This window comes from Triticum aestivum, chromosome 1D (assembly GCF_018294505.1).
Source record: "Triticum aestivum cultivar Chinese Spring chromosome 1D, IWGSC CS RefSeq v2.1, whole genome shotgun sequence".
In the NCBI taxonomy this organism is placed as follows: domain Eukaryota; kingdom Viridiplantae; phylum Streptophyta; class Magnoliopsida; order Poales; family Poaceae; genus Triticum; species Triticum aestivum.
In genome coordinates, this window is record NC_057796.1 from 115,306,877 (window position 1) to 115,323,788 (window position 16,912).

The following is a 16,912-nucleotide window of genomic DNA, read 5'->3' on the forward strand; positions in this document are numbered from 1 at the left end:
TTTTGTAAAAAAAAATATAAATTTTGATGAACATATAAGTTCATATGTAATGTATACAAAAAAGATAAATACACACAGATTAAAATGGGCTTTTTGTTTGTTGCTTTCGGGCCAGATATTTATCTTTTTTTGTAGCATGCAAATAATCGAATTACCTGATGAAACCTGTACCTACTTGAAGAGCATGCATATGTATTTGTATAAAAAATTGACCATTTTTTAAATTTTAAATAAATAAATATATTATTATTATTATGCAAAACAGGTCCATGGAGCCCAGCCTCTGCAAAACCACACTCCACTAAACACGCAAATCAACAAAGCTTTCTATATGCTGTACATTCAAAAGTGGAATTGATACAGTAAGCGCTCATAGCCCACAAATTTACAAGATCCGTGTTAATTTCCATACATTCCAATGCCTTCACCATTCACATTTGACTCTTTTTTTTATAGTAGATATAACATCAGTCTGGACTAAGTTCCATGCTCTAAATACTTCGCTAACAAGTGTTTGTGTATTTGTGCAAACTCTTACTGGCATTGCCGTTTTCTTCAAACTCGCCCTGCTACTCAATCACCTTCAGAGGGGAGCGTCGTTGTCGTCCCCGAGGATTGACAGAGAGAATGGTGCGATAGCGATATTGAATGTCGAGGATCCAACCTTGTCAATGTGCTTCATCTCAAAATCACCTTCCTGCAATTCAGAACATTTATTCAGGTCAAGCTTAACTTTTCATATGCCGCAAGACGTAAACATCCAAATGCAACAAACAGCTCAAAACAACTGAGTCGAGGATAAGGTGCCAAGTCTTGGGTATGAGTTCCAGAGATCAAAGAATCATAAGAATCTCTTATGTGGGTAAAAGTTGACCAGTACTGTCTTCTTTAAAAACATGGAGGCATGGGCTGTGAAGAAATTGTGCAAGAAAAGAAACCTGTATCATCTTACCATTCTCCCATTTGGAGTGTTTAGTGGGCATGCGGATGAGTACTCAAAACCCGTCTTTGGGAATATCACAGGTTGCTCTCCCACTACACCAACACCCCTGACAAGAATTGAACAAGTATTATTAGTGTTTTGATTAAGATAATTACAATATGGTGATTATATTACAAGGACTAACCAAACATTCTCTGTCCTTCCATTCGCATCAGTGACAATCCAGTGTCGTCTGAGAAGCTGTACAGCACGCTGAGAATTATTTGTAATTCTGATTCTGTAGGCAAAAAAGAACTTCCCCTTTAAGGGTTGGCTCCGGCTTTCAATATAGACACTCCTGACTTGAACCCTTATCCCCTGTAACATCCAAATTTCTCAACAATATTAGGAAATCAAGTTGAAATTGGTCAACGGTGTAAAGAATTTTTTTATCTATATATCATTAAAATGTAGTACTATGACGAAGATTATGAGAAAATAAGTAGTTCTGATCAATTCCTAGGTTGGTTCAGCTTTTCCTTAACAGCGGAACTTCCAAAAAACATATCCTTACAGCCATCCCAAGTTATACATGTGAAATAGCATCGCACAACCACATCTTTCATGTAAAATAGTTCCCTCCAATAAAATGTAATTGAATCAAAGAATTAACAGGGTTGGGAAGTGGTGCATTGCACATCAACCACGGCACATGTAAATTCAACATGCATGCTAACATGTACAAAAAGTTGGGCGGTAGACCCAACACCAGTAAAGGTTGAGATTATGTTAAAAAGAAAAGAGTGCCATAACATGTGGATTGACCAAGTCGTGCACAAAGCGTGCAGTTTTGACCAAGTGAGGTACAAAGAAATTCCTAGACCCTGACCCTGTTGGCCTCTTATGTTTCTTTCGCTTTTCATAGTAGTTACTAAGTTTCCTAGTGAATTCTTGCTCACATAACTAGCTGGTGTCTTTTCAGCGCTCCAATGATGTCATAGAAAATTATAGTAAACCTTAATGGTGAAGTTCAAACAGCCGAATGATTACCTAGAAAACTCAGCAGATTATGTGTTGTGAAAGGGATATGTCAGAATTCAGTTTTAGAAAATATAACAAAGTTGCAGCATCAGAGAATTATTCAACCAGAAGAAATACCAGAGTTGTAGCATCACTAGAACATTTGAGGAGGGAGTGCGGAGCCAAAATCATCAGTTCATCTCTGTACTTGGCAGCATCCTGAAAAGTTCAAGTGCAGAAAAAAATTATGAACACCATAGAATGCTAAGAGGAGAACAAAACATGTTTGCTTGAGACCAGCAAGACGACAAAATAGCTCTAAGCCTATAAGAGTGAAGTGGTACAAATTGAGCACTAAGTATTGATCACATTGACAGTTCAAACAATGATAACAGAAAAAGGCACAATTTCCAACCATGAGTGGAACAGAGGAGATCGAGTATGGCCGCATGCTTGTTAAAATGTCTGCCTTAAGACTTCCTTTCATTGCAATAGACTCTTCAAACATGAGGGAGAAAAATACAGGCATCCAGTTAAATTGTTGAATCAGTGGTCAGCACAGGAATGGGAGATAGAAGCCGTGCAGCATCGTACTTCTATACTAAGCCGCTGCGTCATTTTGGTTTAATCAGCTATTCTTACCGTAGCTGGATGGTAAGATCCAGCTTTGCCAATGCCTAAAGGGGAATTCTACATGTTCTTGTATGGAAATGTAGCAACTAGAAGCTAGATGTAGCAAAATTGGCAGCAGGAACAATGGCAATGGACGAGTGCACTACCGCAAACCTCTCCTCCTCGACCGCCTTCTTCAGCGAGCGGCGGAGGCGGAGGACGGGCTCTTCTTCCTCGAACAACCTCAACGAGTCCCTCAGCCTCGCCGCCTCCTTGTAATCCTGCAACAAATTGCAACTTATAGTCGCCGAGCAGCGCAGATTTGCATTGGTTGGTAGCAATTTTCGCATTCTGCGGGCTGTACCTCGAGTTGGGCGGCTACGGCGAGCTGCTGCTTGAGCATAGCGTACTTCTGGCTCCTCAACAAGAAGGCCGCCGCCGTCTTGTCACCCTCCGCCTTCCCCGCGGCCTCCTCCGCCTCCTCGTCACTACCCGGCGAGTTGGAGCTCGAGTTGGCATCGGATGACGGTGGGGACGAGGACGCGGCCGCCACGACCGCCCTCCGTGCGGCGGACGAGCTCCTCTGCGGCCATCTCGTTGTTCTTGGACGGCGCCGCATCCATACCGCCGTCGGCGCCGCCGGCGGCGAGCTCAGGCCCACCCACTGCATCCTCTCCCACCGCCCAGGAAAAACCAAATCGAATTAGAGTTCAGCGGCGATTGGATAGGCGACAGATCGCCGCGGTTTCTTGGAGGCAGGCGGGCGAGCGGCTGCCTCAGGCTTTTTCCTCCCCGCTGCTGGCTAAAATTAGCCGCTGTTCTCGGCCCCCATTTCTGTGGCTCCGCCCGTCGCCAACGCCGAGAAACCCCAGCCCTGATATTCTTGCGGATAATTCGTGCGGATTAGCGACTAGCGCATCATCATTGGATGAAACAACAATGTGTTGGAATCAGGAAAGGAAAGATCCCGTCTTGCGGGCAGCACACCCACACGCACGCAGCACGCACAGGGATCCGTTGCCGTCCGTCACTCGCGTCGCCGTCCGTCGGTCACTGTAATATTTACTTCGCCGGCGCTAAAATAATGAATAAATGAAAGGAAAAATAGGTCACCCACCGTTATCGGAGAGGTTGGCTGTGGATAACCCATGGACTAGTAACACATTTCTTGTGAGTTTTCCTTTCCAGAAATTCCCTTTTGAGCTATATTTGGTTTCATCTTTAACCCATGAAAAAGTTCAAAACTCCACGAATTTACATTGTGGTATTATATCTGTCATTTGTGAAAAGAGCCAACGAGGGTAAAACTTTGGAGTCCCCCAAGCTTCTCCTCCCCCTCTCCCTCTCGGCGGCCCCGCTCCGGCGCCATCGCACTCCTCCCCCCGCCGGCTGCCACTCCGGCGCCGGCGTCCACCTCCCCCCGCCGGTTGCCACTTCGGCTCCGGCGTCCACCTCCCCACCTGTGCTCATGGCGTCGGGCTCGCGCAGTCCCCCTTCGGTGTCGTCGGCGTTTCCGCGGGACAGGGTGTCGGGCCTGGGCCTCTCGGCTTCCCAGGGGTCGGCTGGTTCGTCCTCGGCGGCGAGAGGGCCGGTGGCGCGGGAGGCGCCGGCTGTGGCTGGGCATGCCGAGGGTTGGCGTCGTCCTGGTCCATCGCGTAAGGCCATGTGGCGTCGGCGTCGCGCGCTCAGGCGCCAGCAGGAGGCTGGCGCTCCTCGCAGATCTGGGTCGCCCTCGTCTTTGAAGTTGCGACTGATCCCGCCGGACCTCCATGGCATCTGCTTCCGCTGTTTCGAGGAGGGCCACCGGCGCCAGGACTGCAGCAACCCTGCGATGTGCATCCGTTGTGGAGGCGCCGGCCACGTTTCGTCCCAGTGTTTGGAGCCGCGCAGCCCCATCTCCGCGGATGAGCTGCGTCGCATTGTCATCGCTAGAGTGGCCAGGAAGGAGTCGGCGCCGCGTCTGCCGCCAGCCATTCGGAGGAGATTGATGGAGCCTAGGCTGAGCGCACCGGTGGTGCCACTCTCGCCAGTCGCGCCCAATCTCCTCCCAATGGCCCTTGGGGCAGCACCTCTGTCGTCTCCTTCGGAGATTTGTGTGCTGCAAAGGTCGGAGGACATGGATGATCTCGTATGCCGGCTGCAGCTCACGGTGCTGATGTACGTGGGCGGGGCGGGGCCGCCGGTCTCCTGTGAGGATGCGGCCGAGGCGATTGCAGCACAATTGAATATTCCTAGGTTCAGGTTTTCTGTTCACAAATTTCACCCTGAGGACTTTTTGGTTGTCTTCGCGGCGCACCAATTCAGGAACATGGCGTTGGCTGTTCCGTCGATTGAGCACCAGGGAGTCAAGTTGTTCATCAAGCCATGGCTTGGGCAGGCACAGGCAACACCGAGGTTGATGCGAGTGCAGGTTGATATCATGATTGATGGAGTGTCGTCCCACGCGTGGTCGCAGCACACGGCGACGGAGATTCTGGGAAGCGCATGTTTGATTGATAGTCTGGCACCGGAGACGGCGAGCAGGGAGGATCTTTCGCTCTTCAAGCTGAGAGCTTGGTGCGTAGACCTTGATGAGGTGCCGGTTTTCCCTCGACTTTGGGTGTCAGAGGCGGTAGAGACAATGCATGACCCGGCAACGCGGAGGCCTTCTTTTCGCCAGCTCTTGGAGTATCCCACGCTGGTGCATATTGGGAGGATGCGTGACTTCTCGCCGCCGGAGCTTTGGAGAGGGAGGTCAGGGTCCAATGACGGGAGTGAACAGAGTGGACTGCCTGACAGTTCTCTTGGATCGCAGCTCGGCGGCGACTGGGTGGTGCAGCTTTGGTCGCGTGGTGCTAGAGATGCCAGAGGCACAGGCCGCGAACAACGCAGTCCGGCGAGCGGCGGCACCGGCGGAGGGACGGGGCGATCCTACCGGACCGTTCTGGAAGGCAGGGTGGGGCCCTCGGATTGGAGGCTTCCGCACATGGGCGCAGGTCAGCCAGCTGCTGTGGTGGGCGAGGAAGGAAACTTTGCGACCATGACCGAGGGGCTCCCGAGGTTTTCAAACGCGCCGAGGACTCAGACGGGCACACTAGCCACCAGGAGAGCGACACCTGGCGATCGGGTTGCCTCGGATCCGTTGGCAAAGGTGGGTGAGGAGATCGAAGTACCAGACAGCTCGGCTTTTGCAGAAGATCAGGCTCGGGCAGAGCAGGATGATGTGGTGCCAGGATCAGGGGCGGGAACAGGGCAGATGATTACCACCAATCAGGATCCGGATGTGAGGGAGGAACTGCATGTGGACGAGGCCACGGGCGACAAGAATCTGGAGGGGCCCACACAGCTGGAGCGCGGTACGGCTTTGGGCGATGCGCTGCCTGTCTCGCAGGATCCGGTGCAGCCTGTTACCCCGCAGGCCCGCCCAATCCTGGTGGGTGATCATGAGACGGAGCCGCAGAATATCGATGCCCAGCAGATCGATGTGGTGGGTCACGAGCAGCGATCGTCCAATGGATGGGCGCCTGTCGCGGATATTCTGCAAACTTCCATGGAAGGACAGCCAATGAGGAAGGCGGATGTTGTCCCCACCTCGATTCATGTAGCCATGCAGCTGGACGTGGAGGGGGCAAGCACTGTTGGTGACATGACCACGTACACTGCATGCACTGATTTGGAGCTGATTGGCATGGAACATGGCGCCAGAAACGCTGGATTGGCGATTGATTCTATAGAGGCTAGCCTCTCAAACAAAGAGCAACTAGTGCTGAGCAACATCAAGACCTTTTGTGCGGGTTTACTAAAAAAGTTGGCACCACCATTGCTCAAAGAATTCGAGGGGCTCAGGGGGGTGAAGCCAGGCCAGGATCCGTTCACACCCCGGCGCACAACCAGGTCGCTGGGGGTGGGAGGCCCGCGCAAAACTAAAGCCTCGGCTGCAGAGACAGTGTTATTGAAAACTCTAGGCTTTGATTGTGAGGACTTAGTTGTCTCAGAAGATGCTCTTGGACAGCTGAGGCAGGTGTTTGACTCGCCACTACAGGAGCAGCAGCTTAGGGCCATTACGGCCATCTTTGGCAAGGCGATTCCTTTCAATATGGGGGCGAGATGGAGAGAACCGAGCTGGCAGTGGTGTAGGGGAGAGGACGTGTACTGACATGGGAGGCTCTTCTTTCCTATGTCATACAACGCTATGGAGTTGGTATGTTGGAACGTGAGGGGACTGAACAGCCCCGCCAAAAGGAAAGCACTTAGGGAGTTTGTTGGCTCGATTCATACGGCCATCATATGTATATTAGAGACTAAGCTAGAGGTGGTCGATCAATTTGTAATAATGCAATGTCTTGGGCCAGCGTATGATGGTTTCTTTTACCTTCCTGCCTCAGACACCCGGGGAGGAATTTTTGTCGCTTGGGATTCTACTAAGGTGCAGTTGACAAATTTTGTCAATGACACTAACTTTACCACGGGTTACGTCACCCCCTTAGAAGGGTCGGCTTGGTGGCTAATAGTGGTGTATGGTCCTCAGGAGGACGCAGAGAAAACTCACTTTTTGGAGGAACTCACGGCTCGACGACAGCTCTGTCCGAGGTCTTGGCTTGTCATTGGAGATTTCAATATGATCCTGCACGCACAGGACAAGAGCAACGCTCTCCTAGACCGTAGGATGATGAGTAGGTTCAAGCGCTTCATGGACGATAATGCACTCAAAGAGCTTTTCCTTCACGGGCGCAGATTCACTTGGAGCAGCGAACGGGAGGTACCTACTCTAATCAAAATTGACAGAGCCTTTGTGTCCATTGAATGGGAGTTGGATCATCCGGAATGCCTCTTGCAAGCCCTTTCTACTTCGACCTCTGACCATTGCCCCCTATATTTGGCCATGGAAGAACGATTGCATTACAAGAAAAGGTTCAGGTTTGAGAAGTTCTGGACGAAACTCGATGGTTTTCTGGATGTTGTGAAGGAAGCTTGGGTCTGTGATAGCGACATCACGGATCCTTTTCACAGATTGGATGTGCTGCTCAGGAACACTGCGAGAGCCTTTGATGCATGGGGATAGAAAAAAGTGGGAAATATTAAGCTACAGATTGCAGTGGCTAACCTGGTCATTATGCGGTTTGACTATGCGCAAGAGAGCCGGCTGCTATCGGAGGAGGAGCGAGGTCTGAGGAGCAAACTTAAACACGTGGTGCTGGGCCTTGCTTCCCTGGAGAGAACGATTGCGCGACAAAGGTCGAGGATTACCTGGTTGTAGGATGGGGACGCAAATTCGCAATTGTTCCATCTGGTGACCAACGGGAGGAGAATGAAGAACTTCATCCCAGCGCTTCATGTAGGAGGATAGGTCATCACAGATCGGCAGGGCAAAGAGGAGGATTTCTTTAATGCCTATAGAGATTTACTGGGGAGAGATGAGGCCCGGGAACACTCACTCGACCTTGAGGCTTTAGGCATTCAATCTGTCAATCTTGCTGATCAGGAGCTTATTTTCTCGGAGGAAGAAATTTGGGAGGTGGTGAAGGAGATGCCGTCGGACAAAGCCCCGGGCCAAGATGGCTTTATTGGCCTGTTTTTCCAAAATGCGTGGGAGATCATTAAAGGAGATTTGATCGCAGCTTTGCACAAGTTTTTTCTGGGCAACGGTGTTGGTTTTGGGCGGCTAAACCAGGCTATCATAACGCTCATTCCTAAATCACCTGAGGCGTGCGGCATCAACGACTTCAGGCCAATTAGCCTTGTCCATAGCATGCCAAAACTTGCGTCCAAGCTGCTGGCAACCAGATTAAGGCCGAGAATGGGGGAGTTGGTGCATATAAATCAATCTGCGTTCATAAAAGGCCGAAACATACATGACAACTTTCTGTTGGTCCGGCAAATGGCTAGAAGATTGCATAAAAGGAAGGCCAAAGGTGTTTTGCTGAAGCTAGACATTTCTAGGGCTTTTGATTCGCTATCCTGGCCTTTCCTTTTTGAGGTTCTTAGAGCAAAAGGGTTCCAGGAGCACTGGATAGCATGGATCAGTTCGTTGCTCACATCGGCAAGTTCTAGAGTGGTGGTTAATGGATCGGCCAGGCCAAAATTCATGCATGCAAAGGGGCTGAGGCAAGGAGATTCTATATCACCCCTTCTTTTCTTCATTGCCATGGACGTGTTAACAGAGATTGTGATCAAGGCCCATGATTCCCAAGTGTTGAGTAGCATGAAGGGCTGTAACCCAATGCAGCGCTTATCTCTATACGCGGACAATGTGGTGTTCTTCATCAGACCCACTGTGTCAGATTTGTTCTTTGTTAAGGAGGTGCTTGGGATCTTTGGAGAAGCTTCGGGACTGGAAGTCAATTACAACAAATCGGCGGCTATTATGATCAGAGCAGAGGACGAGGATGAACAGCTAGTGAAGGAGGCCTTGCCATGGAAGATGGAGACTTTTCCATGCAAATACCTAGGCTTACATCTTAGTATCAAGCAGCTAAAGAGATCAGAGTGGCAGCTGGTAGTGGATGCAGCACTTCGTATTGTCCCGGGATGGCAAAGAGGGTTCGTGACTAGGCCCGGAAGATTGATTCTGGTCAACCAGGTGATGAGGGCAAGGGCGACCCACAATCTGATCGTTGTCGAGGCTCCAAAATGGGCTTTAGAGCGGGTGGACAAGGGCTGCAAAGCCTTCTTCTGGGCTGGATCAGAGGAACTTCATGGTGGCCACTGTTTGGTGTCATGGAAGCGTGTATGTAGACCCAAAGAGCTTGGAAGGCTGGGAGTGATTGACCTATGCAGGCAAGGGATTGCACTCAGAATGAGATGGGAGTGGTTATCTAGGACAGACGACACGAGACCGTGGCAAGGTTTGAACTAGACCCCGGACAAACAAGCAAGTGCAGTGTTTGCTACTCTTGTGAAGTGGCAGGTTGGCGAGGGAACGAAAGTGTTGTTCTGGAAAGATAGATGGATCAGCGGGGCTACAATCGGCGAGCTGGCACTGCCGGTATATAAACAAGTCAGAACACAAATTGTGAATAAAAGGTGAGTGAAGGATGCGTTGTGGATGCATGGATGGACGGATGACATCGCAGGCCAGCTATGCACGGAAGGGCTGGCGCAATTCATTCACTTGTCGGAGATTCTGATTGATATGCAGCTGGAGCCTGGGACCGAGGACAAGCCAATCTGGTCCTGGAACCGGGAAGGAGTCTACACAGCGTCTTCGGCTTACAAGATGCTTTGCATGGGAGGGATCAGGTTTCAAGCTTATGCGGCCATATGGAAGTGTTGGGCACCGCTAGTGTGCAAGCTTTTCATGTGGCTGGCGGTGCAATACAGGTTCTGGATGGCAGACAGACGGCTTCATCATGGTTTACAGAACCAAAGATCACCATGCTATCTTTGCGATCAGGAGGAAGACACTGTGGATCACATCACTATGCAGTGTGTGTTTGCGAGGCAGGTGTGGTACATCCGCTTCTGCAGAATGAGCATCAACCCGGACCTTTGCCCGACACAGCATTCCACAATCAGCGACTGGTGGAATACCACGAGGAAGCATATCACGAAGAGGCAGAGGAAGGGTTTTGACTCGGTGGTCACTTCGATCTGCTGGAACATATGGAAACAACGTAATGGGAGGGTCTTTGGGAGGACTGACTTAAGGAATGTTGGTGGAACCGTGGACTTGATTTGGCAAGAATTAGAGCTGTGGTCTAGAGCAGGAGCTGCCGGAGTATCTACGTGGTGTGAGTAGTAGGGTAGAGTGTCAATGAGCGGAGGGTACGGTGAAGGCATCATTTGAGGGCCATCTACCTACCGTGTAATCTCTTGTACATAACTTTCTCTTCTTCTATAAAGCTATGGTACGCCTTTGGCGTACCCTAAAAAAACATTGCGGTATTATAAAGAACTAATGCCCGTCACATACTCTGTGGAGAGCAGATACCATGGCATGATTCATCAGTGGTTCAACCGATAAATATACTTTGGATGTGACACAATTATAGCCACAGATTTCAAAAAGAAAAATGATGCATGTATATCTCGAGGGACGGAAGACGTTTGGTTGGTAAACAGTTTTCATGGATTCAAGATTCACATCTTTTCGAAGTTTTTTTTGTTTCGCTCACACTTCCTCTTGAGGGAAAATTTGCATTCACACTGTCTGGGTCTTGCTCCACTCTTTCGTGCTAGTCATCACCATGATTTTGTCACATTTGCTCATCGTCATGCCATTCTCTTTGGACCCAACCACGCTTGTAGTCAAAAGCACTCGTCCAATGCATGAATTGCCTTCCCATCACCTATTCTCTATGTGCCTCCCCGTGCTTTTCTGCACTATTTTCACAAAGGAATTTTGCAAGCTTGTTTAGGGGTGGATGGATGAAGAAGTTGCTTCATGGAGAATACGCACATTTTTTTCTTCTTGCTAGAGTGTCTTCCCTCTCAAAAAAAACTTCATCTAGATGTCTTTGTTTTTTTCTAGTTAGATTATTTGCTTCTAGTCAATTCATTACAAATCTTTGTGAGAGCTTATTGCCAAGTGAGCTGAGTTGACAAAACATTCTCTCTGCCTTGAACTCGGTCTCTCCGACATAAACCACATTTGTTCCACCGAGATGCAATCAACATTGCACATTTGTTCATCGGTACAACCGAACAGGACATACCCGGGAACATCGATATGATCTTTCTATGATAACTCCATCTCAGATTCATCGATGGATATAAATCGGAGACACCGATTTCACTATAGAAAGAACTTTTTGTCAAAACCCATTTATTTCTTTTCCAGCTTGATTCTTTCCCTCTGCCTACATCTGAAGCTAAATCATGGCTAGTTATGTGATACGTCTCCAACATATCTATAATTTTAGATTGTTCCATGCTATTATATTATCTGTTTTGGATGTTTTATATGCATTAATATGCTATTTTATATGATTTTTGAGACTAGCCTATTAACCTAGAGCCCAGTGCCAGTTTCTGTTTTTCCTTGTTTTAGAGTTTCGCAGAAAAGGAATACCAAACGGAGTCCAAACGGAATAAAACTTTCCCGATGATTTTTCTTGGACCAGAAGACACCCAGGAGACTTGGAGTGCAAGTCAGAAGAGCCACGAGGCGGCCACAAGGGTGGTGGGCGCCCCCCCAACCTTGTGGGCCCCTCGTAGACCCCCTGACCTAGATCTTCCTCCTATATATACTCTTATACCCCAAAAACATCCAGGGGAGCCACGAAACCACTTTTCCACCGCCGCAACCTTCTGTACCCGTGAGATCCCATCTTGGGGCCTTTTCCGTCATCCTGCCGGAGAGGGATTCGATCATGGAGGGCTTCTATATCAACACCATTGCCTCTCCGATGAAGCGTGAGTAGTTTACCTCAGACCTACGGGTCCATAGCTAGTAGCTAGATGGCTTCTTCTCTCTCTTTGATTCTCAATACAAAGTTCTCCTCGATGTTCTTGGAGATCTATTCGATGTAATACTCTTTTGCGGTGTGTTTGCCGAGATCCGATGAATTGTGGATTTATGATCAGCTTATCTATGAATATTATTTGAATCTCCTCTGAATTCTTATATGCATGATTTGATATCTTTGCAAGTCTCTTCGAACTATCGATTTGGTTTGGCCAACTAGATTGATTTTTCTTGCAATGGGAGAAGTGCTTAGCTTTGGGTTCAATCTTGCGGTGTCCTTTCCTAGTGATAGTACGGGCAGCAAGGCACGTATTGTATTGTTGCCATCGAGGATAAAAAGATGGGATTTTCATCATATTGCTTGAGTTAATTCCTCTACATCATGTCATCTTAAGGCATTACTCCGTTCTTTATGAACTTAATACTCTAGATGCATGCTGGATAGCGGTTGATGTGTGGAGTAATAGTAGTAGATGCAGAATCGTTTCGGTCTACTTGACACGGACGTGATGCCTATACTCATGATCATTGCCTTAGATATCGTCATAACTTTGCGCTTTTCTATCAATTGCTTGGCAGTAATTTGTTCACCCGCCGTAATATTTTCTATCTTGAGAGAAGCCTCTAGTGAAACCTATGGCCCCCAGGTCTATTTTCCATCATACAAGTTTCCGATCTACAATTCTAGTTTCCTATTTACTTTCTTTGCAATCTTTTACTTTCCGTTCCATAAACCAAAAATATTACTTTACCGTTTATCCATCTCTATCAGATCTCACTTTGCGAATAACCATGAAGGGATTGACAACCCCTTTGTCGCGTTGGTTGCAAGTTGGTGTTTGTTTGTGTAGGTATTCGGTGGCTTGTTGTGTTGTGTCCTACTGGATTGATACATTGGTTCTCAAAACTGAGGGAAATACTTACGCTACTTTGCTGCATCACCCTTTCCTCTTCAAGGAAAAAACCAGCGCAAGCTCAAGAGGTAGCATTGTGCCTCTCGAGGAGCATGCCTATTTGACCAATAACCTTGGAGCTAGACCCTTCTTGGAAATTGATGTCAAAGGAGGAGAGAGATGCACATCAAAGCTTACTTACAAATCTCTTCCTATAACAAAAGGGATACCCTAAAGGGAGAGAGATGCATTTTATAAGAGGAGAGAATTCTACATGTTTCTAAGAGGGGAAACATGTTCTTGATCCTAGTTGATCCATTTTCTAGGAAGTTACTTGTATTTGCTATGGTTTCTGCTCTGATTTTGTCTCACCCTACCTACTCCCAATATCCAATGCTAGATTCAGGGGGAGAGGAAGTTCAAGATTAGGAGATAAAATCGTCTTTGGAACTCTATTGTAAAACTTGTTTGATCTTTTAGGGACATGATTGCACCTAAAGAAGCATTCACCTAGTGATGCTTACTTCCGTACATGTCATCCCAATCTTGGTATTCTTGTTGGTCTTGTGTCTATTCTTCTTTGAAGAGATTATCTTGTGTTATCCAACCTTGTTTTTGCAAGCTAGTCTCTTCAGGAAATTGATCAAGGACCTAAATGTAAGTATGTGCATCTCACTCATGTGCATGATGACCTCTTTCTAATTGCACATATTGTTTGGAAGAAGAAATCATGAACTTGAAGATACTACTGTCTCATTCTTTTGCTCTGATGCATATAGCCAAGACACATATAACTCATTACAAATTCCTTTCTATTGTGCATTCACATTCCATGAGCTTTATCACTTATATGATTGCACACTTGTAGAGGGAGCATATGCATGTTACATGTTTTCTCAAAGTTGTCATACATTTTCTGTTATATCTCTATTTGAAGCTTTGACGTATGTTGTCATCAATTATCAAAGAGGGGGAGACTGAAAGCACACTTGCTCCCTTGGTGGTTTTGGTAATTCATGTCAACATACATATTGTGGACTAATACTTTTACCTAGTATATTCCAGGAAAGTTTAACATTGGCATGGCAAATGACATGAGGATGTGGACCCCTTCAAAATGCTAAGGACATGGATTGGCAAAAGCTCCAAGACTCTACATTTTTGGTTAAGTGATCCAAGATCACATTGAGTCCATAAAAAAGCCAGTACTATTAAAAGGAGATGAGGTTTTGACCATGACTCAATTGCTCAAGTGCTTGATGATATTGCTCCAAAAACCCTCAACCACTTTCTCAAAATCATATATGTCCAAACCCTAAATAGCCAACTCGATCCCACGGAAAGCATTCCATCCGGACACACCGAGTTGATCCTATACACTGCCAAAGCAAAACCCTAGAATTTCGGTCTCACCGAGATTGCGGTCGGTCTCACCGAGTCACAGTGACCAAGTTTGTGTAAGCCAATTCGTTCACTTCGGAATCAACAAGTTGAACTGATCGGAACTACCGAAATGAAGTCTTGCCTACGTTATCGCATTTTAGTCTGTCCGAGATTTCCACTTCAATCCCACTGGAAAGCCCAATGTTTATATCTTTTACACAGGTCGCTCTCACTGAGTTTTTGCGTCGGTGTCACCGAGTTGAGTCAACAGTGTGTGACGGTTGGATTTTGGGTGAAGGCTATAAATACCCTCCACCCTCACCTACTCTCAAAGAGAGCCATCAGAACAAATCTACACTTCCATCATTCATTTTCTGAGAGAGAACCACCTACTCATGTGTTGAGATCAAGAGATTCCAATCCAACCATTTGAACCATGATTTCTAGCCTCCTCAAGTTGCTCTCTGCGCCAATCCTTCTCCTACCCAAGCCAAATATGTGAGAGAGTGATTGAGTGTTGAGGAGACTATCATTTGAAGCACAAGAGCAAGGAGTTCATCATCAACGACACCATCTATTACCTTTTGGAGAGTGGTGTCTCCTAGATTGGTTAGGTGTCACTTGGGAGCCTCCAAGATATTGTGGAGTTGAACCAAGGAGTTTGTAAGGGCAACAAGATCACCTATTTCGTGAAGATCTACCTCGAGTGAGGCTAGTCCTTCGTGAACGTAAGCCATGGTGGAATAGACAACGTTGCTTCTTCGTGGGTGGAGCCCTCTGTGGACTCGCGCAGCCATTACCCTCTGTGGGTTGAAGTCTCCATCAACATGGACGTACGATAGCACCACCTATCGAAAGCACGCCAAAAACCACTGTGTCTTCATTTCGTTTTATCTTCCATATCCACACATTTTACTTTCCGCACTATTACATGTTGTATTCTTTCCGCTGCTCTATCTTTAGATATGCATGTGTAGGAAATTTTGGGTGTATCTTAATTAGTGCCAAAATCCACCTAAGTTTCAAGAAAACAAAAAAACTACACCTTTCGTTGTTAAGATTCTATTCACCCCCCCCCCCTCTAGACCTATCTTCTCGATCGTACAGTGTTGCTGCAGAGGCCCGCTGTTTGGGAGCTACAATCTGGTAAAGAGAATGAAAAGGAGGGATGATCCAACCGTGTGGCATCGTATTCATCAATTAGAAGCTATATATCCTTTGGTTTACCTAACCTAAAGATTGAGGTCATTCTGCTCTGTGTTTCTTAATCTTCTCGGATATAATAAAATTCCTTTTTGGTAGCGTTTTGGTCAAAAAATATATTAATTTAATCAGGGCTCATTTGATTCATGTGAAATTCATAGGATTTCTGGAGGATTTGAATCCTTAGGATTATTTTCCTAGAGCGATAGTTTGATTCACATGAATGCAATCCAAAGGGATTTTATAATAGTATACATTTATACTCTATTTTTGGAGGAAATTTTCATTTGCTTAAACCTCTTGGTAGATATTGCATTTTCCTGTCCAAAATTCTACATTTTTTGTAGTCCTCTAGTATATAAGAGGACGTGATACTTTATTCCTTCACTGTGTCATAGGGCATCTCCGATCCTCTCTGCTACGACGTCATCCACAACACACCGCACCATGCCAAAGTCATGGTTCTCCATCACGGCAAGCAGCGGCTCAAGATCCCCTTCAAGATCCAGATCTTGGCGCCGCCAGCTTCACTCTCCGGGGCCCTCGATCTCTACCACAACCAGCTCCTTAATTAGAGAAGGAGGAGGTCATCATCTCCTCCAACGATGAGGAGGATCAGCCGACGCATCAGTCACGCCTCCTGGGAGGCGACGAGGACGGACAAGGAGTACCAACGGCAAATGGAGCTCATGATCGAGTAGTCATTGTGATACCACCGCCCTCGCCACCGCCCTCGCCGCCACTAGCCCGCATGAAGGAGGAGCCGACGTCTTCGCCTTGCCGGCCTATCAAGGTGGATCCGGTGTCCCATGATGCAACCGTGACGTCCAAAATTGGATGTACCGTGAAGGAGGAGTTTGTGTCGTCGTCACTCTACGTCTTGCAGGACAAAGGCCATGAAGGAGGAGGTTCCCCCGGCGATCGCGGAGGCACGCGACCGCCTCTGATGTCTACTACGCAACCTTCTTCTTCTAGACTCATGTTGGTCCTCCAAGCGCAGAGTTTTGTAGGACAGTAGCAATTTTCCCTCAAGTGGATGGCCTAAGGTTTATCAATCCGTAGGAGGCATAGGATGAAGATGGTCTCTCTCAAACAACCCTGCAACCAAATAACAAAGAGTCTCTTGTGTCCCAAACACACCCAATACAATGGTAAATTGTATAGGTGCACTAGTTCGGCAAAGAGATGGTGATAAAAGTGTAATATGGATAGTAGATATAGTTTTTTGTAATTTGAAAATATAAAAACAGCACGGTAACTAGTAACAAAAGTGAGCAAAAACGGCATTGCAATGCTTGAAAACAAGGCCTAGGGTTCATACTTTCACTAGTGCAAAGTCTCTCAACAATGATAACATAATTAAATCATATGGCAATCCCTCAACATGCGACAAAGAGTCACTCTAAAGTTCCTATCGCAAAGAACATAAGATGAAATTGTTTGTAGGGGATGAAACCGCCTCAAAGTTATTCTTTCTGATCAATCCATTGAGCT

General features: G+C 47.1%; 1 protein-coding gene across 1 annotated transcript; it reads right to left on the reverse strand.

Moving 5' to 3' along the window:
• Positions 1-314: 314 nt before the first annotated feature.
• Positions 315-3,596, reverse strand: LOC123180666 (uncharacterized). The gene is made up of 6 exons (XM_044592748.1): positions 2,919-3,596; positions 2,722-2,835; positions 2,081-2,161; positions 1,128-1,300; positions 953-1,049; positions 315-697 (listed from the first exon to the last, which is right to left on the reverse strand). Exons 1-6 carry the CDS (start codon positions 3,222-3,224, stop codon positions 584-586), a joined length of 885 nt encoding a protein of 294 aa, XP_044448683.1. The 5' UTR covers positions 3,225-3,596; the 3' UTR covers positions 315-583.
• Between the last annotated feature and the right edge of the window lie 13,316 nt (positions 3,597-16,912).

What these genes read in the sequence shown, in the direction of transcription:
- LOC123180666 (XM_044592748.1), bottom strand. Translation starts at nt 3,224, where the DNA reads ATGCAGTGGGTGGGCCTGAGCTCGCCGCCGGCGGCGCCGACGGCGGTA. An exon ending in CTAGTGATGCTACAACTCTG is followed by an intron (nt 1,301 to 2,080) that starts GTATTTCTTCTG and finishes TGGATGTTACAG; the next exon opens with GGGATAAGGGTTCAAGTCAG. An exon ending in ACACTCCAAATGGGAGAATG is followed by an intron (nt 698 to 952) that starts GTAAGATGATAC and finishes TCTGAATTGCAG; the next exon opens with GAAGGTGATTTTGAGATGAA.